The sequence below is a fragment of the Neophocaena asiaeorientalis genome, unplaced genomic scaffold (assembly GCF_003031525.2).
Source record: "Neophocaena asiaeorientalis asiaeorientalis breed wild unplaced genomic scaffold, Neophocaena_asiaeorientalis_V1.1 scaffold67, whole genome shotgun sequence".
NCBI lineage: Eukaryota > Metazoa > Chordata > Mammalia > Artiodactyla > Phocoenidae > Neophocaena > Neophocaena asiaeorientalis.
Genome location: NW_020173731.1, coordinates 4,354,815 through 4,382,653, shown reverse-complemented (window position 1 = coordinate 4,382,653; position 27,839 = coordinate 4,354,815). Strand labels below are relative to the sequence as shown.

General features: G+C 34.7%; 1 protein-coding gene across 3 annotated transcripts in view; it reads left to right on the top strand.

Annotated features, from left to right (window-relative positions):
• Window positions 1-27,839, top strand: part of RPS6KC1 (ribosomal protein S6 kinase C1) — a 209,075-nt gene that overhangs the window by 130,873 nt on the left and 50,363 nt on the right. For all 3 annotated transcript variants that reach the window (XM_024751108.1, XM_024751107.1, XM_024751106.1), the window contains one exon: window positions 2,224-2,316. In XM_024751108.1, the coding sequence (XP_024606876.1) occupies window positions 2,224-2,316 (93 nt within the window). The remainder of the gene's footprint in view (window positions 1-2,223; window positions 2,317-27,839) is intronic.

Here is a 27,839-nt window from a genome sequence, read left to right as displayed (position 1 = left end):
GACGGTAAACACCCAACCATTCTGAACTTCCTTTTATTTATCTGTAAAATGGGGATTATAATAACTTCTTGTAAGTACTACACTCAGGCCAGGGTGAGGTATGAAGATAAAATAATATATTAAGAGAGAAGAGACTATTTCTGTTATATGTCTACTAAAATACTCTGCTAAATGTTTTTCTATCCTTAAAAATTCCCCTTGGATTTTAGGGAGGCAGAGATGTATCTGTGTTTTATGTCATCTAGCTCAGCACCTAATAAAGTGAGATTAAAAAGGAATTTTTTGGAAACATATCCTAGAAGTAGAAATTAAATAGATTTAAAAAGATTATTATTGGGCTTCCCTCATGGCATAGTGGTTAAGAATCCACCTGCCAATGCAGATGACACGGGTTCAAGTCCTTGTCCAGGAAGATTCCACATGCTGCAGAGCAACTAAGCCCGTGCACCACAACTACTGAGCCTGAGCTCTAGAGCTTGCAAGACACAACTGCTGAGCCCGCATGCCACAACTACTGAAGCCCGCACGCCTGGAGCCTGTGCTCGGCAACAAGAGAAGCCACAGCAATGAGAAGCTTGCACACCGCAATGAAGAGTAGCCCCTGCTCGCCGCAACTAGAGAAAGCCCGCACGCAGCAACAAAGACCCAACACGGCCAAAAATAAATAAATAAAATAAAATAAATTAAAAAAAACATAAAAAAAGAGTAATGTACTTAAAAAAAAAGATTATTATCATCCTGTCCAGTTGCCACTGTCATCAGCATTCTCAAGTTGTCTCTTTAAAAAATAAAAAGTTGTCTTTTTTAAAAAAAATTAAATACCACCTCTTCAGGCATATTGAAGTTAGTATTTGCTTACTAAACCTAAAAACAAAAAAATTTTTGAAAGCAATTAGGATTGCTGCTTTTAGGAAATTTCACAAAGTGACCGTTTTCCCCGTTTGTAAAAGACACCTAATTTGTCTATGCAACCTCCCTTGTTACTCTGCTCTCTTCCTCCTTTCTCTCTTTTCTGCTCTTTCTCTTTGCTTCCAACCAACATGCTAGGCACTGTGAATATAAAGACGAATAAAGCATATTTCCTGTTCTCAAGGAGCTTCTTGTCTAGTGATGCTGAGCTGCAGTAGGACTTGAAATATCAAAAATGTAACTCAGTAACTCTGGTAATCATGACATTTGGTTAACCAGGATATTTATTGTCTACTCATGGGGATGATAAATGTTTCCTATATATTCTAACGGATTTTTTTTTACAACAAAAAGGTCTGCTTTGAGGGTATAATAAGGCTTCGTGTGTCCTATCATCCTTTGCAGCATCACCATTTTAATATAAGGATTAATAAAGCATTGCTTTCTGGTTGTAAATGCCAAATGGAGATGTCTTTAAGTTTATCTAGTCTAATGTTTTACTTTTACTGATAGGGAAAAACTAAGACCAATGGGTGGAAAGTTAGGATTATTCTTTATTGTATGTGGTACTGAAATATCCCTTCCTTATTCACTGATCTATTTTGGACTTCTTTTTGTGGCGAACAGACTAAGTTTTCCACATCACAGATGTTCAAATATTTAAAAATATTTTCTTTCTTCTGTAAATCATCTCTTTTCTAGGCTTACACAATCTCAGTTCTAATAATTATTGGTTATATGACAGAGTTTCTTAATTTTTCACCATTATTGGCAGTTCTGATTGAACTTGAATTTGCCAATCTCTCTTAACATACCTAGTATATATTTATAAAGTAACATTAAAGGACTATAGTTTTATGATGAGAGAAAATGACTTATGTTCCTTCCCTCTATTGTTACATTTGTTTTAGTCCCCTCCTTGTAAATTACTCTTGAGCCTTCTTGGGTAAATATAAGGCTGTGATTGATTGTTGGCTCAGTTAGCCATTTGTTACAAAGTTTCATTACAGCTGTACAGTTCTGAATTGCATTGTTGCTCTAGAAACTATATCAGCTCATTAATTTTTCTTTTGAAAATTTTGTTTTCAATGTTACAACTTATTTACTTGCGACTATTTTCTTGATTTTTATTTTCTTCATTTTTGATTTATTTTTTTATTTTACATTCCACACAAATAGAAACTTCCTCCTTTCATCTTTCCATTCTCTGATTTATGATAAATTTAGTTCCTTTGGCCTGACATTTGCTTCAGCAGGCAGTCTTCCTTCAAGCACCTCCCTGATTGATGTATAATCTTTGATATCTTCCATTAGCCTCCAGGATCACTAAGTTCAAGGCCCCCTTGGAACCTAAGGAGCCCTGCCGAGGAGCTGAAGGCCTTCAGAGTCCTTGGGGTGATTGACAAGGTAATTCTTCAGTGTCTCTTCAAGAGTTCAGTCATAAATCGATGCATGCTGACATTATGTCTTTGAAGCTTTGGATCTTAAGGATATGAAACAAAAGGAGAAAATGACTCAAATGCATCTGCACTTTAACATAACAAAAGAGAAGAGAAAAAGCTTTTATCTAAGCAATTCATGTAAGGTCATGCAAAATATACTTGTGTTAAAGGAGAAGGTGCTTATTTGTTGGCATTCAGTCTAGTAAGGGGTTTGGTTTTATAAACCTGTTATAGTTATAAAAACTAGTGAGTCAGTAGTTGTTCAACATTAACTGGTATAGTCAATCTAATGGTCAAAAAAAATGACATTCTCCTAATAAGTACCATTTCTTGAGCACCTGCTGTGTATCAAACCATGTATTAGGCATTTATATAATATAAACAATGCATTAATCCTATCCAACCTGTTATTCCCATGTTGGTGTAAAAGCAATGCTTAGAATAGTTTAAGTAACTTACCCAGAAATCACATAGCTATTTAGGGTGGTACTGAAATTCAAATGTAAATCGTTGTGACACCAAAAGCTGTGCTTTTTCCAATACACTAAACCCCCTTTTGCACACACACATTTTTATATTTGGAATAAAAGTACTGCGATAACAGAGGTCTCTGCCATTGAGTTTCCCCAAATTTGGTGACATCTCAGATATGCCAGACATTAACAGTACTGAGCCTGTCAGAGAGTTTACAAAGGTAATTAAAAAATCATATACAGTAAACCGTGTTTTACATATATTTGGTCAACCACCACTTTACCTTTCAAAGTGAAAGAAAATATCTTAATATTAGTTATAAATTAATCTTTTTTATGTTAACCATGTTTTATGAAGCACCTTAGTGTTTATTTATAACTTCATGTTCATTGAGTACTTCTTGTGTTCTGAAGTATGAATGTGAGTCCATACTAAAATTGAACAATATGCAGTATATTTCAGGTAATTTGAACAGTAACTAATAAGAGTTGGAGGTATTTCAAAATAAACAGTAGGTTGGATATTACATGAAGCTGTCAGGTCTTATTAAATTCTTATAAGCATCATTTTTCTCAAATACATTTATTTGACTGAATTTTGAAGTTAAAGAATTCTAAGCGGTAGGACTTTTGAGCCTGAAATATTTCCTTAACCATGTTTTTCCTAGCCTTTCCAGTTTACAGAACATTCTGTTTGAGAATACAGAGAAGTAGAATAGCAATTAAATAATTCTTGGATTAATGAAAGGTTCTTGGATTTCTGTGCAGGAAAATATACTTTTTTGATGTACAGTGTCTCTTCCTTCTCTTAGATCTGTTTATTTTGACAAAGTTTGACCTTTCATTGCTGTGCTCTAATCATGAGTAGTCACCTTTAAGTCCTGATAATAGCTATGAGTCTCACATGTATCCAAATAAGGATGTTGACAGTAGAAGAATTCCTAAATTCTATGCTGAGGCATAATTCATTACTGTCTTTGTTCTATTAACCTGGGGAGTATGTTGGTATTTAGAAGGGGACATTTTAACTTTTCTAAGTAGAAACAAGGAAATATGAACTTGGGAATTAATAAGCTTTACAAATAATCTTTAAAAATTTGTATACCAGTCTCTCCTTTGTAAAAACATGAATAGGTAGATTTTTTAAAAGTTTGAATTTTTTTTTAATTGGAGTATAATTGCTTTACAATGTTGTGTTTTGAATTGTTTTTTAAGATAAATTCCTCCCCACTGTAATGAGGGATACCTAAAATTTGGGTTTTAGAAACTTGAAGTTTGGAAGAGAAGTGTTGTATCAATTCAAACAGGTAGAAAATACACTGGATACATTAATCTCACCTGTACCGCTCTGATTCTGTTTCATTAATATGTTCTTCATGAGTTATTTTGAGTGTTATTATCTAATAACTCAGGAAAATAAAATTTCCCTAGGAATAGAATTTTATAGACTTTTATATATAAAGTAAATAAAGCAGATTTGTTCATTAATATCTAGCCTGTAAGCTCCATGAAAATAAGATCGTGTCTTGTTCACCTGTATAATCTCATAGCACCTAGAATCATGCCTGGCATATAATGGATGATGAATAAAAATTTGTTGAATGAATGAAATTGAGACTTAGATAACTTTAAATATATCATATATAGAGTGACACCTACTGGTGTAATGTGAGACTGCTACCTAGTATCATGGTTCAAGACACTCAGATGTCTTTACCCAGAGGCACAGTAATTGCAATGCTGTATCTTGGTCTAGAATTCAAGGGGTGTAAGTGACTTTCTGTTCTTTAATTGGGATTAGAAGATCTTTCATTAGTATATATATGGGACAAGGAACTTAAGCTCTTGGAATATCAATAAGCTGGTGTGCATTCAGAAGCAAGAATGATAAGGCTAGTGAAGGCCCTCAAAATTGTATCATACAAAGAAGAGCTGAAAAATGATGTTAACCTAATAAAAACGTGTGGTCTTCATATTTTTGAGGGCTATACAGGATAGAGTGAATATATAATGTTCTGTTCAGATATTGAGGGTAAAAGGGGTTATTAAGTATGCCAGAGCAATAGATGCAAACCTAGGACATCTTAGGAAAAATAGGGCATCTGTCTTTCCTGGGAGAAAGACAGTGAGGGATAAGCCTTTTTTGTTCATATACCCCAAAGGATACAACTAGAAGTAAGTGAGTACAGATTTTTAAGTTTTGGGCTAATGATTAGAGATACCTTTCAAGAATTAGGATTGACCAAAGGTGGATTGGATTCCTTCATATCTTATTTGTTTCTTGTCATTAGAAGTACTCAATTAAAGGCTGAAGGATCATTGATGAGGATGTTGTACAAGGAATCAAGCATTGGATGGATTTTTATGTTAGATAACTTTTAAAGGTTTCTTTTAGCCCTCAGACTCATTTACACATAGTCTTCATGTAGTAATAGCTAGGGAAAGTAGAAATTAGTGAAATACAGTACTCAAATAAGGATGGGATTGCTATTGTTTTCATATAAGTTTGTGCATGTGTGGATGCAAACTTTTGTGTTTCTGTGTGTGAGGTATGAATATATAGAGTATGTATATGTTTGTGTGTAGAAGGATAGTTTATATATAGGTAGTTTGCAGTTGAATTAGAAGTCTGGATTGGTAGTTTGATTGCTAATAGATGCCCAAGTGCTGGGAGAGTTTCTGAGAAAGTTCACTATTATATAGCTTATCTATAAAAAGGATAAAGGAATCCATAATCTAGTAATGTACTAATGTCAGTTTCCTGGTTTTGATATTGTGCTATAGGTATATAAGATGTCACCATCAGGAGAAGCTGGGTGAACGGTACATGGGACTCTGTTATTTTTGCAACTTCTTGTGAGTTTTAAACAGAGTTAAAAAAAAAAAAAGGCTAGGAGGAACACTGACTTGAACATCAGAGTAAAAATACCAAGATGTGATTCCTTCATGTCCAGTTAACTCTTCTGGTTTGTGTGCAGCTGGAGAGTCATTCTGCATGTGGTGTGTGTATGGTGTTTACAAGGTTAACCAGTGAGGATGGTATGGTTGGATTGTCCAAATACATTGCCACTCCTTGAAAAACAGCTTCAGTGGGATGCTTTATAAGTCACTGTTATAAGAGATGCCACATAGTGTAAACCTAAAACTATTACTTCAAGTGCCTTGGCATTTTGTAATTGAGATAGCTTCCCAACTTTATCTGATGCTTGCTAGGTAGAATTCTTGGGTTGGCTTGCTATTGGGAAAAAATTTACTAACTTAGATGAAATGCACCAATTTGTAGAAAAGTGTAGACTATAACCTAATATGAAATGGATAATTTGAATAGCCCTATAACTATTAAGGGAATTGAATTTACAATTAAAAAAATTCCTAAAATGAAATCTTGGGGCTCAACTGGTTTCACTGGAGAATTCTACCAAAATTTTAAAGAATTGACACTGATTCTTTATATTCTTTTCCAGATAATGGAAGAAGGTGGATCAGTTCCCAGTTCATTTTATGAGGCTAATATTGTCCTAATACCAAAATCAAAGACAGTACAAAAAAGAAAATTATAGGCCAATATTCACAGATACAGAAATCCTCAACAAAATATTAGCAAATAGAAATCAGCAGTATGTAAAAGGAATTATGTCCCATGACCAAGTGGGGTTGATTTCAGGGATGCCAGGTTGGTTCAGTGTTTGAAAATCAATCAGTGTAATCCATCCACCTTAACAAGAGGAAAAATTGTATGAGCGTACCAATTGATGCAGAAAAAGCATTTGAAAAATTCAACACCGATTCATGATTTAAAATATAATCTCTCTAAAAACTAGGAATAGAGTGGAACTTCCTCAACTTGGTTAAGAATATCTATAAAAATTTCACAGCTAATACCATAGTTAATGATGAATGACTGAATGCTTTACCCTAAGGTTGGGAACAAGGCATATTCTTAGCACATCTATTAAACATAGTACTGGAAGTTCTAGACAGTACTACTAGGCAAGATCAAGAAATAAAAGGCATATGAATTGGAAAGAAAGCAAACAGTTGACCCTATTTGAAGGAGACATGATGTTCTACACATATAAAAACATGGAATCTATCAAAAAACTAGAACTAATAAGTGAATTCATCAAGGTTGCAAGATATAAAATCAGCTTACAAAAATGTTATATTTCTATATAGTAACAGTGAACACATAGAAACTGGAAGTAAAAATACAATATCATTTACAATCACTCCAAAAATATTGAACTACTTAGGTGTTAATATAACAAAATATGTACAAGACTTTTATGCTGTAAAGTGCAAAACTGATGAAAAAAATCAAAGGTCTAAATAATTGGAGAAATGTGCATTGTTTTTGGCTTGGAAGACTCAACACAGAAATGATGGAAATGATGTAAATTCTCCCCAAATCAATACACAATTTAAACACAGTTTCTGTCAAATTCTAGTTTTTTTTGTAGACATAGGCCAACTTACTTTAAAATTTACATGGGAAAGTATAGGAACTATAATAGCTAAACCAGCTTTGAAAAAATAATAAGTGGGTACAATTTACTTGATTTCAAGACCATATAGCTATATAGTAATCAAGACAGTGTAGTATTGGTATAGGGAGAGACACATAAATCAATGGAGTAGAATAGAGAATGCAGTAATAGCCCCACAAATGCAGCCAGCTGACTTTTAACAAAGGTACAAGAGCAGACCTTGTAGGAAGAATCATCTTTTTAATAAATAGTGCTGGAACAGTTGGATGTCTATTGGCAAAAAAATGAACCTTAACTTATACCTCATACGTTATACAAAAATTAGCTCCAAGTGGATCATACATGTAAATGTGAAATGTGAAACTATGTAACTTCTCAAAGTAAACAGAGGAAAAAATCTTCAGTAGCTAAGCCTTGGTTTATAGAGGTTTTAGACGTGACACTGAAAGCATGATTCATAAAAGGAAAAATTGATAAGTTGACTTTATCAAGATTAAAAACTTTTGGTCTGTGAAAAACCCATTAAGAGAATGAAAAGACAAGCTACAGACTAGGAGAACTTATTTGCAAACCACATATATGACAAAGGACTCATCTGGAATCTATAAAGAATTCTTGAAAGCCAGCATTAAAAAACCCAAACAATCCAACCAGAAAATTAACAAAAGATCCAAAAAGCCATTTCACCAGATTAAACGATGGCAAATTAGCATATGAAAAGATGTTCAACATCACCTGTGATTAGCAAAATGCAAAATAAGATCACAATGAGGCATCACTATACACCTATTAGAAAACTTTATTTATATTAGCCCCAAACTGGAAACAACCAAAATGTCTCAAAATAAGTGAACAGTTAAACTGTGGTGCATCAATAACATGTAATATTACTCAGCAATAAAAAGGAATGAACTACTGCTACATCAACTGGGATGGATCTCAAGGGCATTATGCTGAATAAAAAAGTCAATCTTGAGTCAGCTCTACCCACCACCAGTCCCTCCCATCAGGGAACTTGCACAAGCCTCTTAGATAGCCTCATCCACCAGAGAGCAGACAGCAGAAGCAAGAAGAGCTACAGTCCTGCAGCCTGTGGAACAAAAACCACATTCACAGAAAGAGAGACAAGATGAAAATGCAGAGGGCTATGTACCAGCTGAAGGAACAAGATAAAACCCCAGGAAAACAACTAAATGAAGTGGAGATAGGCAACCTTCCAGAAAAAGAATTCAGAATAATGATAGTGAAGATGACCCAGGACCTCGGAAAAAGAATGGAGGCAAAGATTGAGAAGATGCAAGAAATGTTTAACATAGACCAGAAGAATTAAAGAACAAACAAACAGAGATGAACAATAAAATAACTGAAATGAAAACTACACTAGAAGGAATCAATAGCTGAATAACTGAGGCAGAAGAACGGATAAGTGACCTGGAAGACAGAATGGTGGAATTCACTGCTGAGGAACAGAATAAAGAAAAATTATTGAAAGCAACAAGGGAAAAGCGACAAATAACATACAAGGGAGCTCCCATAAGGTTAACAATTGATTTCTCAGCAGAAACTCTACAAGCCAGAATGGAGTGGCATGATATACTTAAAGTGATGAAAGGGAAGAACCTACAACCAAGATTACTCTACCCAGCAAGGATCTCATTCGGATCGATGGAGAAATCAAAAGCTTTACAGACAAGGCAAAGCTCAGAGAATTCAGCACCAGCAAACCAGCTCTACAACAAATGCTAAAGGAGCTTCTCTAAGTGAGAAACACAAGAGAAGAAAAGGACGTACAAAAACAAACTGAAAACAATTAAGAAAATGGTCATAGGAACATACATATCGGTAATTACCTTAAACGTGGATGGATTAAATGCTCCAACCAAAAGATACAGGCTTGCTGAATGGATACAAAAACAAGACCCATATATATGCTGTCTACAAGCGACCCACTTCAGACCTAAGGACACATACAGACTGAAAGTGAGGGGATAGAAAAAGGTATTCCATGCAAATGGAAATCAAAAGAAAGCTGGAGTAGCAGTTCTCATATCAGACAAAACAGACTTTAAAATAAAGACTATTGCAAGAGACAAAGAAGGACACTACATAATGATCAAGGGATCAATCTAAGAAGAAGATATAACAATTATAAATATGTATGCACCAGCATAGGAGCACCTCAATACATAAGGCAACTGCTAACAGTTCTAAAAGGGTAAATCGACAGTAACACAGTAATAGTGGGGGACATTAACACCTCACTTACACCAATGGACAGATCATCCAAGATGAAAATAAATAAGGAAACAGAAACTTTAAATGACACAATAGACTAGATAGATTTAATTGATATTTATAGGACATTCCATCCAGAAACAAAAGATTACACTTTCTTCTCAAGTGTGCACAGAACATTCCCCAGGATAGATCACGTCTTGGGTCACAAATCAAGCCACAGTAAATTTAAGAAAATTGAAATCAAACATCTTTTCCGACCACCATGCTATGAGATTAGAAGTGAATTACAGGGGAAAAAAAACGTAAGAAACACAAACACATGGAGGCTAAACAATACGTTACTAAATAACCAAGAGATCACTGAAAAAAATCAAAGAGGAAACAAAAAAATACCTAGAAACAAATGACAATGAAAACACGATGATGCAAAACCTATGGGATACAGCAAAAGCAGGTCTAAGAGGGAAATTTTTAGCTATAAAAGCCTACCTCAAAAAACAAGAAAAATCTCAAGTAAACAATCTAACCTTACACCTAAACGAAGTAGAGAAAGAAGAACAAACAAAACCCAAAGTTAGCAGAAGGAAAGAAATCATAAAGATCAGAGCAGAAATAAATGAAATAGAAACAAAGAAAACAATAGCAAAGATCAATAAAACTAAAAGCTGGTTCTTTGAGAAGATAAACAATATTGATAAACCATTAGCCAAACTCATCAAGAAAAAGAGGGAGAGGACTCAAATCAATAAAATTAGAAACGAAAAAGGAGAAGTTACAACAGACACTGCAGAAATACAAAGCATCCTAAGAGACTACTACAAGCAACTCTATGCCAATAAAATGGACAACCTGGAAGAAATGGACAAATTCTTAGAAAGGTATAACCTTCCAAGACTGAACCAGGAAGAAATACAAAATATGAACAGACCAATCACAAGTAATGAAATTGAAACTGTGATTAAAAATTTTCCAACAAACAAAAGTCCAGGACCAGATGCCTTTGCAGGTGAATTCTATCAAACATTTAGAGAAGAGCTAACACCCATCCTTCTCAAACTCTTCCAAAACATTGTGGAGGAAGGAACACTCCCAAACTCACTCTTTGAGGCCACCATCACCCTGATACCAAAACCAGACAAAGATACTAAAAAGAAGAAAATTACAGACCAATATCACGGATGAACTTAGATGCAAAAATCCTCAACAAAATACTAGCAAACAGAATCCAACAACACATTAAAAGGATCATACACCATGATCAAGTGGGATTTATCCCAGGGATGCAAGGATTCTTCAATATATGTAAATCAGTCTGTGGTAAACCATATTAACAAATTGAAGAAGAAAAACCATATGATCATCTCAATAAATGCAGAAAAAGCTTTTGACAAAATTCAACACCCATTTATGATAAAAACTCTACAGAAAGTGGGCATAGAGGGAACCTACCTCAACATAATAAAGGCCATATATGACAAACCCACAGTAAACATCATTCTCAATGGTGAAAAAGTGAAAGCATTTCCTCTAAGATCAGGAACAAGACAAGGATGTCCACTTTCACCACTGTTATTCAGCACAGTTTTGGAAGTCCTAGCCATGGCAATCAGAGAAGAAAAAGAAATAAAAGGAATACAAATTGAAAAAGAAAAAGTAAAAGTGTCACTGTTTGCAGATGACATGATACTATACATAGAGAATCCTAAAGATGCCACCAGAAAACTACTAGAGCTAATCAATGAATTTGGTAAAGTTGCAGGATACAAAATTAATGCACAGAAATCTCTTGCATTCCTATACACTAATGATGAAAAATGTGAAAGAGAAATTAAGGAAACACTCCCATTTACCATTGCAACAAAAAGAATAAAATACCTTGGAATAAACCTACCTAGGGAGAAAAAGACCTGTATGCAGAAAACTATACGACACTGATGAAAGAAATTAAAGATGATACCAACAGATGGAGAGATATACCATGTTCTTGGATTGGAAGAAAATGACTATATTGTGAAAATGACTATACTACCCAAAAGCAATCTACAGATTCATTGCAATCCCTATCAAATTACCAATGGCAGTTTTTATAGAACTAGAACAAAAAATCTTAAAATTTGTTTGGAGGCACAAAAGATCTCGAATAGCCAAAGCAGTCTTGAGGGAAAAAAACGGAGCTGGAGGAATGAGACTCCCTGACTTCAGACTATACAACAAAGCTACAGTAATCAAGACAAGATGGTATTGGCACAAAAACAGAAACATAGATTAATGGAACAAGATAGAAAGCCCTGAGATAAACCCACCCACCTCTGGTCAACTAATCTATGACAAAGGAGGCAAGGATATGCAATGGAGAAAAGACAGTCTCTTCAGTAAGTGGTACTGGGAAAACTGGACAGCTACATGTAAAAGAATGAAATTAGAACACTCCCTAACACCATACACAAAAATAAACTCAAAATGGATTAAAGACATAAATAAATGTAAGACTGGACACTATAAAACTCTTAGAGGAAAACATAGGAAGAACACTCTTTGACATAAATCACAGCAAGATATTTTTTGATCCACCTCCTAGAGTAATGGAAATAAAAACAAAAATAAACAAATGGGACCTAGTGAAACTTCAAAGCTTGTGCACAGCAAAGGAAACCATTAACAAGACAAAAAGACAACCCTCAGAATGGGAGAAAATATTTGCAAAGGAATCAACAGACAAAGGATTAATCTCCAAAATATATAAACAGCTCATGTAGCTCAATATGAAAAAAAACAGCCCAATCCAAAAATGGGCAGAAGACCTAAATAGACATTTCTCCAAAGAAGACATACAGATGGCCGAGAAGCACATGAAAAGCTGCTTAACATCACTGATAATTAGAGAAATGCAAATGAAAACTACAATGAGGTATCACCTCACACCAGTTAGAATGGGCATCATCAGAAAATCTACAAACAACAAATGCTGGAGAGGGTGTGGAGAAAAGGGAACCCTCTTGCACTGTTGCTGGGAATGTAAATTGATACAGGCACTATGGAGAACAGTATTGAGGTTCATTAAGAAACTAAAAATAGAATTACCATATGATCCAGCCATCCGACTACTGGGCATATACCCAGAGAAAACCGTAATTGAAAAAGACACATGCACCCCAATGTTCACTGCAGCACTATTTACAATAGCCGGGTCATGGAAGCAATCTAAATGCCCATCGACAGTTGAATGGATAAAGAAGAAGTGGTACATATATACAATGGAGTATTACTCAGCCATAAAAAGGAAAGAAATTGGGCTTCCCTGGTGGCGCAGTGGTTGAGAATCTGCCTGCCAATGCAGGGGACACAGGTTTGAGCCCTGGTCTGGGAAGATCCCACATGCCATGGAGCAGCTAGGCCCGTGATCCACAACTACTGAGCCTGCGCCTCTGGAGCCTTTGCTCCGCAACAAGAGAGGCCACGATAGTGTAGAGGCCCGCACACCGCAATGAAGAGTGGCCCCCGCTTGCCGCAACTGGAGAAAGCCCTCGCACAGAAAGGAAGACCCAGCACAGCCAAAAATAAATAAATAAAGAATTATTAAAAAAAAAAAAGGAAAGAAATTGTGTCATTTATAGAGACCTGGATGGATCTAGAGACTGTCATACAGAGTGAAGTTAAGTCAGAAAGAGAAAAAAAATATCGTATGTTAGCGCATATATGTGGAATCTAGAAAAATAGTACAGATGAACTGGTTTGCAGGCCAGAAATTGAGTCACAAATGTAGAGAACAAACGTATGGACACCAAGGGGGAAAGCGTGGGGGCTGGGGTTGTGGGGTGAATTGGGCGATTGGGATTGACATGTATACACTGATGTGTATAAAATTGATGGCTAATAAGGACCCGCTGTATAAAAAAAAAAAATTAAATTAAAAAAAAGTGAATCTCAAATATATGTTTTATGATTCCATTTATATATCATTCTTCAAGTCACAAAGTTATATTTTTCCTACTTTATTCATTTCCCATATTTCATTTATTTACAAATCCAGATAATATAGGATAAAGACATTTAAAAAACTACTAATAAACTAGATAAGGATTAATAATTATTGCTAAATTTATTGATTGCATATTACGACAAAAGTGAGGTAATCCAATATGCTTTCATATTGTTTTTGACAAATTTACTATTATTCTGTTGCAACCTTTAAGAAATTACTGCTGTGAATATTATTTATAGTAAATGTAGAGTAATTTTCACATATATAAGACAACAATACACTTTACTACTATATTTTTAGTATGTAGTTCAAATATATAGTATATTATAAAAATAGAGTAACAATTCTCAAATTAGAACCTGCAAATACAGTATAATCATAGTTTCAGTATATTGTAGTATATTCAGCAGTACTATAGATGTAGATGTATTTATAATGAAGTAATTCATCATAATGGTTTTGTGTGTAGCATAGTACTAATAATGTTGCTATTGAAACCTATGTTTATAAATAAAAATCACTGTAGTCCTTTTTTGCTTTTGGTTTGCCATGAAAGGATCTTGGAAGGCACCACTCCATCCTAACAACAAGTAAAAAGCTAAACAAACTGAAAAACTAAGAACTCTTCTGAGATCTACCAGAGAAGTAAAGTCATAGGGCCAATAGCTGCCCCCCACATTGGAGAGACATCAGATACAGAGAATCACAGGTTACTGAAGCAGAAACCCATCAGCATAAACCTCTGTGGGAAGTAGTCCCAGGGTATAAAACGGGACTGTAACTGACAAATTGGCAGAGTTCCAATAGGGACAAGTTTGAGAGTTAAAAATTCCACGGGGTGTACCCTCACTTTTGTGAGTTTTGTCTCCTGGAGCTCTACCAGGTTCTCACAGTGAATATTGGAGAAAAATCCCTTCAGGCTTCCTGAAAGGGGAAGGGGAAAAGTATACATTTTGAAATAAGCCAGAGCATTCTATTCTTATTAGAGCCTAACTGACTTGGCAGGAGGGAAATGCCAAACTCCAGTTTGGCTGTAGCTTTGTGTGTAGGGGAAGGGAAATACCCAACTCCAGTCCCCTGTAGCCATCTGGTTCCATCTAGGGCTGAGGAAAAGCTGATAGACACTTGTGAAATTCATAGTCCAGGGCCACAGGCTCACTAAAAGACTAAGACATAATCATAGGACTATAGAATTCCTCCCCTCTCCTGTCATCTTACCACCACGTTACTAAAAAAGTGTTAACTGGAGTTGCTTTCACTCAGTATATCATGTACAGATTTCAACAAAAAATTACAAGGCATACTAGATGGCAAAAACCCATAGTTTGAAGAGACAGAGCAAGAATCAGAACCAGACTCAGATATGGAGGAATGTTGGCATTATCAGGTCATGAATTTAAAAACAACTATGACTAATATACGGTATGTTCTAATAGAAGAAGTAGACAACATGCAAGAACAGATGGATAATGTATGCAGAGAGAAAGAATTTTATTCTAAGAAAGAATAGGAAAGAGAACTAGAGGTAAAAAATACTATACAGAAATGAAGGGTACTTTTGATTGGCTCATTGGTAGACTGGACAGGTCCGAGGAAAGAATCTCTGAACTTGAGAATATGTAAATGGAAACTTGAAACTGAAAACCAAAGGGAAAAAACACTAAAAAAAAAATGGAACAGGATACCCAAGAACTGTGGTATAACTATAAAAGGCATAATATAAGCATAATGGGAATACTGGAAAGAGAAAAAAACAGCTTGTTCAAAATATTAATGGAAACAGTGTATCCAATTATGTATAGTTGTGTATGTATATATATGCTTATGTGTACTTCTGTATAAGTGAAATGAATGACAATGATACCAAGGATGAGAGAGATGGATTAAGAATATTTTGCTATTATAAGGTACTTGTACTACCTGAGAAACAGTATAGTTTTATTTGAAAGTGGAGTTAGATTAGTTGTAAATGTATATCGCAAACTCTAGGGCAAGCACTAAAGTAAAAAACGAGGTATAATTTATTTGCTAAAATGGAGAAAAAATGGAATCATATAAAATGATCAGTTAAAGCCACAAATGGTAGAAGAAGAGTGGGAGGAGAAAAATAGGAAAAATAAGCAGGGCAATTAATAGAAGTGAATAATCATAAAGATCAATGGTCTAAATGTACTATTTAAAAGACAGAACTTGTCAGAGTAGATTAAAAAACAAGACCCAACTATATGTTATCTATAAGACAGTCACTTTAAAAGACACATTAGATTAAAAGGTAAAAGGTTAGGGAAAGATTTACCATGTTTACACAAATCAAAAGAAAGCAGGAATAACTATAGTAATTTCAGACAGTGCTGACTTCAGAGCAAGGTAAATTATTAGAAATTATCAGAAGCATTACATAATGATAAAAGGATCAGTTATCCAAGAAGATATAACAATCCTTAATGTGTACGTGCCTAATAATTGAGCATCAAAATACGTGAGGCAAGAAACTGATAGAACTACAAGGAGAAATAGGTAAATCTATTATAGTTGGAGTCTTCAACATCAGAAACGGACAGATCCAGTAGGCAGAAAATCATTAAGGACATAGTTGAACTCAGCAGCACTATCAATCAACATAATTGGACATAATCAACACTTACAGACTTCTTCATGCAACAATAGCATAAAATATATTCTTCTCAAGCTCACATGGAACATTCACCACGGTAGACCACGACCACATTCTGGATCATAAAACACACGTTAACAACTTTAAAAGAGTAGAATTCTTACAATATCTGCTCTTAGACCACATGGAATTAAATTAGAAATCAGTAAAAGAAAGATAACTAGAAAATTCCCAAATACTTGGAGATTATACAACATACTTCTAAATAACACATAGGCCAAATAAAAAATCTGAAGATAAATTTCAAAATATTTTGAACTCAATGAAAAGGAAAAAATTATCAAACTTTGTGAGATGCAGTGAAAGTGGTGCTTAGAAGGAAGTTATAGCATTGAATGCATATATTAAAATTGAAGAAAGATCTAAAATCAGTCATCTAAGTTTCCATCCTAGGAAATGAGGAAAAGAAGAGCAAATTAAATACAAAGTAAGCAGAAGAAAAGAATAAAAATTAGGGCAGAAATCATAGGAATTGAAAACAGGAAATCAGTAGAGAAAATTAACAAAACCGAAAGCTGATTCTTTGAAAAGATAAATAAAATCAATAAGCCTTTATCTAGGCTAACTAAGAAAAAAAGAGAGATGACACAAATTTCTAAGATCAGAAATGAAAGAGTGGACATCACTACACACATGGACATTAAAAGGGTATTAAAGGAATACTGTGAACAGCTCTGTGCACACAAAATCGATGATCTAGGTGAAAAGGACCAATTCCTTGGAAGACATAGTCTGCTGAAACTCACACAAGAAATACACAATCTGAGCAGGCCTATATCTATTAAAGAAATTGAACCAATAATTAATAAGCTTCTAAAACAGAAAACATCAGGCCAAATGGGTTCACTGGTGAGTTCCACCAAACATTTGGGGAAGACATTGTACCAATTCTCTATAATTTCTTCCAGAAGATAGAAGTGGAGGGAATTCTTCCTAACTCAGTCTCGGAGGCCAGCGTTATCCTAACACCAAAACTAAAGGTATTACTAAAAATGAAAACTGTAGACCAGTATCTCTCATGAACATAGATACAAAAATCCTAATCAAAATATTAGGAAATTGAATCTAATAATGTATAGAAAGAGCTATACACTATGACCAAGTGAGATTTATCCCATGTGTGCAAGGGTGGTTTAACATTTGGAAGTCAGTTAATGCGTATCAGAAGGCTAAAGAAGAAATCACATCATCATATCAATTGACTCTGAAAAAGCATTTGACATAATTCAATACCCATTCATGATAAAAACTCTCAGCAAATTAGGAATAGAGGAAAACTTCCTCAACTTGATAAAGAACATTTACAAAACTCCTATAGGGGCTTCCCTGGTGGCGCAGTGATTGAGAGTCTGCCTGCTAATGCAGGGGACATGGGTTCGTGCCCCGGTCCGGGAAGATCCCACATGCCGCAGAGCGGCTGGGCCCGTGAGCCATGGCTGCTGAGCCTGTGCGTCTGGAGAGACCACAGCAGTAAGAGGCCCGCGTACCCCAAAAAAAAAAAAAAAAAAAAAAAAACTCCTATAGTTTGCATCATCCTTAATAGTGAGAAACTTGAAGTTTTCCTACTAAGATCATGAACAAGGCAAGGATGTCCTCTCTCATCCCTCCTTTCCAACATCCTACTGGAAGTTCTCACTACTGCAGTAAGACAAGAAAAGAAGATAAAAATATGAAAATTGGAAAGGAAGAAAGAAAACTTCGTTTAAGGTGACATGATGGTCTGTATAAAGAAAGCACAAAAAATCTCCTGAAACTAATAAACGATTATAGGAAGGCTGCAGGATACATGGTTAACATATAAAAGCCAATCACTTTCTTATATACCAGCAGTGAATAAGGGGAATTTAAATTAAAAACACAATATGACTTACATCAGCACTTCCAAAAAAATGAAATACTTAGAAGTCTAACAAAATATGTACAACATTATATGAGGAAAACTATAAAACTCTAATGAAAAAATTAAAGAAGAACTAAATAAATGGAGAGATATTCCATGTTCATGGATAGGATGCCTCATTATTGTCAAGATGTCAGTTCTTCCCAGCTTGATTTATACTTTTAGTGCAATCCCAGTCAAAATCACAGCAAGTTATTTTGTGGATGTTGAGAAAATGACTATAAATTTTTTACAGAGGAACAGAAGTCCCAGAAAATCTAACACAATATTGAAGGAAAAGAACAAACTCAGAGAACTAATTCCACCTGAATTCAAGACTTACTATAAAGCTACAGAAATGAAGACAGTGTGGGATTGGTGAAAGAACAGACAGATCAATGGAACAGAATAGAGAGTTCAGAAATAGATCTACATGAATATAGTCTAGTGGTCTTTGATAAAGGAGTAAAGGCAATACCATGGAGAAAAGATAGTTGCTTCAACAAGTGGTACTGGAACACCACATCCAATGGACATTCACATGAACAAAGGGGACCTAGACCCAGACTTTACATCATTCAAAAAAATTAACTCAAAGTGGATCATAGACATAAATGAAAACACAAAGTTATAAAACTCCTGGAAGACAACATAGGAGAAAATCTAGATGACCTTGGGCATGGCAGTGACTTTTTAGATATAACCAAAGGCATGATCCATGAAAGAAATAATTGATAAGCTGGACTTCATTAAAATTAAAAACTTCTGCTCTGTGAAAGACACTGTCAAGATAATGAAGACAAGTTGTAGACTGGGAAAAATATTTGTCAAAGACATATGTCATAAGGAATGTTACCTGGAATATACAAAGAGCTCTTAAAACCTAACAATAAGAGAATGCAGAACCCAATTACAAAATGGGCTAAAGACCTTAACAGGAACCTCACCAAAGAAGATACACATACATATGGCAAATAAGCATATGAGAAGATGCTCCACATCATAGGCCATCAGGGAAGTGCAAACTAAAACAACAATGAGATACCACCACCTATCTATTAGACTGGCCAAAATCTGGAACACTGACAACACCAAATGCTGGGGAGGATGTGGAATAATAGGAACTCTCATTCATTGCTGGTTGGGAGTGCAAAATGGTACAGCCACTTTGGAAGACAGTTTGACAGTTTCTTACCAAACTAAACATATTTTTACTATATAATCCAGAAGTCATGCTCATTAGTTTTTTACCCAAATGAGTTGAAAACTTATATCTACACAAACATCTACATGTGTATATTTATAACAGCTTTATTCATCATTTCCAAAACTTGGAAGCAACCAAGATGTCCTTCAGGAGATGAATGGATAAATAAACTGTGGTACATCTAGACAATGGAAAATTATTCAGCGCTTAACAGAAATGAGCTATCAAGCCATGAAGACATGGAGGAAACTTAAATGTATGTCACTAAGTGAAAGATTCCAATCTGAAAAAGGTACATACTGTGTGATTGCAGCTATATGACATTCTGGAAAAGGCAAAAAATTATGGAGAGAGTAAAATGATCAGTGATTGCAAGGAATTAGGAGGAGGGAGGAGGGATGAATAGGCAGAGACAGAATTTTGGGGGGCAGTGAAACTATTTTGCATGATATTATTATGGTGGATACGTGTTGTACATTTGTCAAAAACCATTGAATGTACAGCACCACGAGTGAACTCTAATATAAATTGTGGACTTTGGTGTGTCAGTGTAGGTTCATCAGTTTCAACAAATGTACTACTGGTGCAAGATGATCATAGTAGAGGAGGCTGTGGGTGTTTGGGGACGGGAGGTATATGGGAACTCTGTACTTTCTGCTTAATTTTGTTGTGAACCAAAAACTGCTTCAAGAAGATAAGGAATAGTAAACAATAGAGCTAGATTGTGCAGATAACATTAATAACCGCAAACTTAACTTAAGGGAATGTAGTTTACCCATAGTTTTTATATAAGGAATAAAAATAGGCTTTGATTATAATTAATAATATCTTTAAGGAACCACATCTAGTATACCTGATTTTTTAAAACAAGGGACAACCACATGTTTGATACACACACACGAGTTTTAGTTATGTTTCATAATGTTCAGTGTTGCAATATCTTATTCTGTCTCTATTGTTGAAATTCACATCTTAATTATAATTAAGAGTATAAAATGAATTCTATACTTGTAAAACCCTTTATTTGCGATATTAATGTTAATATATTGGACTAATAGAGTATTTTTGTTCCAAAGAAGTCAAATTCTTTTTGTATTTAAAGTATGATTATATAATGTATAATATATTTGTATGGTCAGTTTTATAATAGGAGAACCTAAGTAATTTCAAAATAAAGGGACAAGTTTCATTTTACCTCCTAATGGCTTGGGGTATACAATCTCAGGGTTAGAAAGGACTTTAAGGTCATCTGACCCACTGAATTACAGATCTTGTGGCCCATCTGTAGTGCCCCATTGAATGGCTGTTCAGCTTCAGGGCCTTAAATTAATTAATTTATTATTTTTTTCAGGGCCTTTTATTTATTAATTTAACAAACTTGTTTTGAATGCCACCGTGTAGCAGGCACTGTGTTAGGTGCTATATAAGACATGGTTCTTCTCTTTAGTCTAGCAGGAGAGATATAGGTCAGTATGTAAATTCTAAAACAGGATGGAAGGGACTGTAAAGAAGTGTGAATAAAGACAGAGCTACTTAATGTCTCAAAGTCAGTCATTCCATTTTACACAATTGAAACTCCTAGAAAGTCCTTTTTTCTCTTGAGCCAAATACTGCCTCTTTAGTCCTTAGTACTGCCCTTCTCCAATAACCAGTTTTTAGTTTTTTCAACACAGTGTGTTGTCTTTCCAATTGGTAGTGTTTTATGTTTGTTTATTCTAGTTTTATTTTGCTTAAATTTGGCCTAAATTTCAATCTGTTGAAATATCTTTGGACTTTCCATGTACAAATTTTTGGTTTTCTCTTAGAGTTAATAAATTGCCTCATTTTCCCCCATTTGCTTATTTTTTCTCTGTCCCTATCATTATTTATTACTAAACTCTCTGATAAAACTTTAAAACGTCTCAATGCAGTCAGACACCTCAAATAGTACATTAGATCAGTGGTTTTCTCAGAGTCTTTTCTCTTGGATTCCTTCCTTGTTCTGCTTACGTATGGATTGGTTTGTTCTCTTGGCCTTCTGCATAGCTTTCCTCATCACACTTCCACTTCTTGTTACTGTGGGAATTCTCTTCATCAGTCTTCTGTTGGGTTGGCCAAAAAGTTCGTTTGGGTTTTTCCATAAAAAACCCAAACGAACTTTTTGGCCAACCCAATATATTGCATTCCAATTCCCGACCCATTTTTTTTCTTCTTCCCTTTCTCTCGCTGGAGGCCTATAGGCTCTTCTCCCTATTCTAAAATTTCACAATGATTTGTTTGGTGGGATTTTTTTTTTTTTCATTTGGTGACCTTCAGTTTGTGTAATAATCCAGATGTTTTATTAGGAGACCTAATAATGTCAGTATTTATATGCCTTATCTTTTAGGCTATTTGGTTTTCTTAGAAAAGAACCTTTAAATCTCTTACCAAGGGATCTCGTATTGGACCAACCAGCATTCTGGGAGCCCAGTGGTTGAAGGAGGACTGATGTCCTCATCAATTTGGCATTTAGGTTTTCATATACTGCCCCTGTTTTCAGTAGCACTCTTCAATCCCTCCTTTAGCTGTCTGTAGTATCTGATTCATTCTGTTTTCTGTCTTCTGAAACTTTTCCATCTTTTCTCATCTCCTCTCTTGTTTTCTTTGTAGTCATTATTGTATAACTTTAAACATTTCTTTACTGTTATTCAAAGCAGTTTCTCTAGGGGATAGTGATCTGTATTTCAGAGAATGTTAAATTTAACACATTGTGCAGTCCGCTCAGCTTCATGGCATCCATAATTTTGATCAGCATGTCTTTGTTGACCTTTTTCAAGTTGTTAACAATTTTTTTTCAACAAAATAGGACAAAGAATCCTGCAGATGACATATAGCTATAGAATAATTATTTCAGGTTGACCCAATACCTCCTGGGTACTGCTAGTTACAACTAAGCCATCTTTCCTTCAGCTGTTTCACATCAAAATTTAGGCATCCCAAGTTATTGTAAGTTTAAAGATATACACTATTCTCTTTATCCCCCTTTTAAGACATACTGTTATTTGCCTCTAGTCTCATTTTCCTCTGGTTCATTATCAACACTGTTGCCTTATAATTCATAAAACTGATACTTTAGGAAAGTGATTTTTCAAAAATGAATAACTCTCTTGCTTAAAAGTCTTTAATACCTTCACATAGAATTTTAGGATAATGTTCAAATTTCTTAGTTAAGCCTACAAAGACCATTCCCAGACCACCTCAACATGCTGTCTTGGTTACAGCCCTGTGGAACTTGTAAGATACACAAGGTGTCATGTTTTACACCCCTCTACCTGGAGTGACTTTACCTTTCCTTCATCACTTAATTTGTCTCATTCTTAATTATTGTCTTCTTTTGGAAGGCTCCCTTGCTTACTTACCTCTACGGTCTAATGTAAATATCTTTTGCTGTGTCCTTTTAATGCCTTGAACCTATCTGTCATAGCATTCATCCATATTGTATGGTAGGTCTTGATATTATTTCTATGCCTCCTCCAACAAGCCTTCATATGCCTCAAATACCAAGTATTTTCCTCCTTCTTTCCTAAAAATTAACATTTTTATATATTTTGGTACAGTATTCACAGACATCTATTAGATAGAAAAGATAGTCTAAATCCTGTGCAGAAGATATGTGTCTTTGGAGAATAAGCCTCTATAACATGTCAGACACCAGCTTGGTGACTATATCTTATTTAATTTTGTATTTTTAACATTTAGCATAGTGACTTAAAAACAGCAGATACTCAATATATATGTATTGAAAAAAATGAATGAATGAATGAATGAATGATACCTCTTTACTCACATTATCTTAAAAAAGGTAGGGACCATTTATTCTAATTGGCCTGCCTCCTCACCATTTCTGTCCAGGTCTTTTCCATTTCTATTTTCTCATTTATTCATTCATTCATTCAGCAAATATTTGTTGAGCTCCTGCTATATGTCAAGTGTGATAATAGCCACTGGAGATACAATGGTGAATAAAACACCTAATCTCTGCCCTCTCAGAGTTTATAATTCAGTGGGAAATAGCAGTTACAATACAGTGTGAAACTGCTTTGGGCGAAGGAAGTACACTAGGGTATTGTGAGAACATGTAGGAGGGGTGCCTAGCTTGGGGCTCTCCAGAGGCTTCTTAGAAGCAAAACAAAGACATGAGGAATGAGTAGGGTTTAGCTCCTAGAATAGAGTTTCAGGCTAAAGGAATTGTGGGACACTCAGCGCATGCTTTCTTTCTAGCTTCTTCAACTCTTTGAATTCTTCCTTTTTTCCTTCCTGCCCACCTATGTTTAGTCCATTCTTCGAGACTTAGCTGAAAGCTTATCTCTGCCTTAACTGTAATACTCATCTTTCCTTTCTTTGAATTAACACAACTTAGCATTCAGTTGTGTATTATTTTAGCTTGTATGCCTTTAGTTGCCTTAAATATCTTGTTAACCTGTCCTAGAGGGCAGAAACTATAACTTATCCTTCTTTATTTTCTCTGATAATGCCTAACTAAATACAGTGCTGTCCATGCAGTAAGGATTTAACAAATGCTTGCTGAGTAGTTATAAAGGGGACAAAAAGAGATACATGTGTTTTAAGATTTCAAATACTCTGTGAGTCTGTACCTCAAAATATACTACACGTTCAGGATCAGAGCAAGAAGGGTAGTTTTGAAAACTGTCAAAACGTTCATCCTCCTCCCTTTTTCACCCTCTCTCACAGAATGCACCTGTAGATTGTTGGCAGGGAAATTGTTGCAGTCGATGAAATTGTCAGTTTGAGAATGAGTGTTGTGTCTTTGTGTTTCATATACGCTTTCAAATATTTTGGAATTTTTTAGAACATTAACACATTGTATTCTTCTACTAAATAAAATTTCTAGTCATATTAAAACATTGTTAAATTTTGACCAGTACCAGAATTTCAACTCCATCTGCTACAAAAGTGCAAAACTCATTTAAAACACTTAAAAATAATAACATTTAAAGCTTTCTTGCCCTTGAAGCATTTTCTTCCGAATTGGAATCAGGCTATCTCTGACATTGGCAACTTAGTTGGATATGTATTGATTGACTTGAAGATGTAGCCTCTGTGTCCGTCTGTTATCCTTATAAGATAGCATCTACTGAGTACACACTGCACCAATTTTGAACACTATATGAAAACTATGTGGACATATTTGCTGCTCTTTAGGGACTTATTTCAGTTTCCAGGGTCTATAAATTTATTTGAGCATATTTATGGAACACACTTAGCAGCAGAATGAAAATATTAAACCAGAGTATGAATGGACATAGTTTATATCAGCACCAGAGTATTAGGTGTTTCTAGCAAATGCAAATAAGAAGGATCTAAAGCTAAATACAGCAGACTATCCTTATAATTGAATTAATTTTCATCTAAATTTAACAGTGTCAAGTCATTATCCCAAGTGAAGTTCAGAATTCAAACCAAAGAGAACAAATGGTTTCATTATGGTATTGAATGACATAAACTGAATTTGGGCCTATAAACCCAGAACTTCAGAGTTTTTACCTCTCTTTAGCATAATCTCTTTGTGGCCTTGGGCAAGTTGCTTTGCAAAAACAGAAAACAGACAAACAAAATGAGGATGACAAAGGTGTAGAGATCTAGCTTTTAAAGCATTTGGATCTGAGAAGAGCCTCCTAAGTGGATGTTTTTCCTAGCTCTTCAGCATTTCTGTTTTAAACTCGATTTCTCTGTTTTTTATATTCTGCCTTCTGCTATATTTATATCCTATTTTCTTACAAAGACACACCATGTCCTTTGGAAGCATTTTTTATGAAGTAATAGATGTGTAGGCCTAGGATTTGAAAAATTATACAAAGTAAAACTCTTTTTTCATATATATAAAAAAGACATTTCTGTGATAGGTTTATTGTTCACTAAATCATTAACCTCACATCCTAGTATGAAACATCATTGAGGAATGGCTCACATTCATTGACATTTGGCTAACAGGAATATGAGATTTAAAATTCATATTTGTGGTTGAAATAATTACTCCCTGGATTATTTTCTGGAGAATCACATGTATTTTGCATTGCCCTAGGGCAGGACTAGATTTAGCTATTCGCCTAAGGATAAATAATCCATGTGTTGGCCAAGTGACTTTTAGAGGAACATTTTTTTTTAAAGTTTTTTTTTTTTTTGATGTGGACCATTTTTAAAGTTTTTATTGAATTTGTTACAATATCGCTTCTGTTTTTATGTTTTGGTTTTTTGGCCACAAGGCATGTGAGAGCTCAGCTCCCCAACCAGGGATTGAATCTGCACCCCCTTCACTGGAAGGCGAAGTCTTAACCACTGGACCACCAGGGAAGTCCCGAGGAACATCTTTAAAATCCTTTTTATCTTTTCTGATCCTGATAAAACAATCTTTGCCAACCATATTTCAATGCCCCTTGGAGGAATGAAACAATGTGGGAATGACTGGCCTTTGAATTTTGAGTAAATTACTTGTATTTGCAAATCTCATTAGCACCACCAAAATATGCTTATTTTCTTTTTTTAATGTTATGATTCATAACATTATAATCATAATGTTATGATTCATAACATCTTGGAAGATAAAGTTACTTTGGTAACATTTACTCTATTTTTAGCTATCACAATGACAAACTGTGATCTTTTAAAAAATCATCATGATTATTATTGAAGTTACTAAGTATACAGAGGCATGAATTGTGTTCCTGTGGAGCATACACACACAACAGTATTGTATTTGATTACAGAAACTGTAGATAGTTGTGCTCAACAGGTTGTGTTCAATTTAAATAGAGGTCAGGACAAATGGGCTTTGTTATGACAGTTCTTAGGGTACATGAATGTTTAATAATGCCCTAGTTTTAAATTAATTTATAACTAATTCGCTGTGGAAGCTTGGAAGAATTATTAAAAATCAGGATTAAGATTAGAATGAATGCAAACTAAATGTATCTTCTGCCATTTTAAAATCAAGAATTAAAAGATGCTTTATATATTCTAAAAAATACTTTCTGTATTGCTTTTCTTCTAACTACATTAAAGATACCAAAAAAACCAACCCAGGAATCAAAAATGATGTATAAGAAAATTTCATATAAGTGCATTTCTTCTAAGATGAATATATAGCTAGGTTCTTGAGATTCTCTGTTTGTAGTAATTTAAAAGAAACCACAGTATTTTGTTTCTACATGAGGTATTGTGGTGAATATAATCATTACCTTAAGTAAATGACATTTTTGAGTAGCCAGAAATCAGGATTTTTAATTGCTATTTTGTAGATTTTATAAAACCTCATCTCAAAGTGCATTTACCTTGGGTAACATTTGGATTGTGGATATGATGGTACACAGAAAACAAACCTTTCAAAGCAAAGTACCTTATTTAATGACTACCTAAAAAAATATATCTATACCTTTATTATTATTTCATAGACTGAACACACCTTCAATTTATATTTCATTTTATTTATTGTATGCTGGCTTTGTATACAATTATAGGAGATTTATAAAAACTAGCCACTTCTCCCCTTTTTTTAAAGGAAAAAATCATCACATTTACTTAAGTAAATTCCATTAGAGGTAGTATTTCTCTTGTCTTTTTGTTCAGCCACTGGAGTCCCTTGTGACCTTGGGTATGTATTCTAAGAGGTGACTGATGGTTCGTGATGTTCTGAATTTTCTGGTAGCTTGCCTGTTGCCTGCCTCTAGGTTTGTCATCACCCTTATGCTGGCTTACGCAGTATTCCTTCAGTCTCTTATCTCCAGGCTTTGATGCATATGTTCTGAAGGTGGCCACAGTGACTTTGGGTAGCAGCAGATGGTGAACCTTCAGGCTGCCACCGGCTATACTGGTGTTAAGTTGGAAAGTTAACGTTTGATGAAGAATCAGTAGTGCATATGAAAGAGCTTTCGCTGCTGAAATATCTTTTAATTAAAAAATTAGCATACTCAAACCTTTGTAAATGTCTGGGCATTTAAAGAAATCTAAAATTAGTTGTTTTCTTATACAGGAATTCGTTACTTACCAGTTTAGATTTGTGTTGCTTGCTAGTCCTACTGTGGTTCTTCTCCCCTGCCCCTGCCCCAATATGCTTGTAGTTAAGGCAGATAAAAGAATTATGTAAACTGAACTGGGATGTTTTTGGGAGTTAAATGTGTTTGGATAAACATTTAAAGTATATATATATATATATATAATTTTACATTTCCTTATTTTATTATTATTTTTAACATCTTTATTGGAGTATAATTGCTTTACAATGGTGTGTAAAGTATATTTTGATTTATGGTAATTTGGAATTTAATCATTGGAAAGAAATGTGGATCTTACATACTACTTCCATAGAATCCTAGTAGATTAGTTCTGTGGTTCCTACCTTTGAAGATACTTCTAGCTTATATAGAAGCCTAAAGAACTTAGCCCGCTTCAAAAAGATATTTCTCCTTGCTCTAAGTTGGTTGGTGATGTTTTGGCTTTGCTATCAGTCCACAAAGCAGTACCCTTTTTGATTGTTTGTTCACTTAGTTCATGATATTGTGCTATGTTGGAAGTT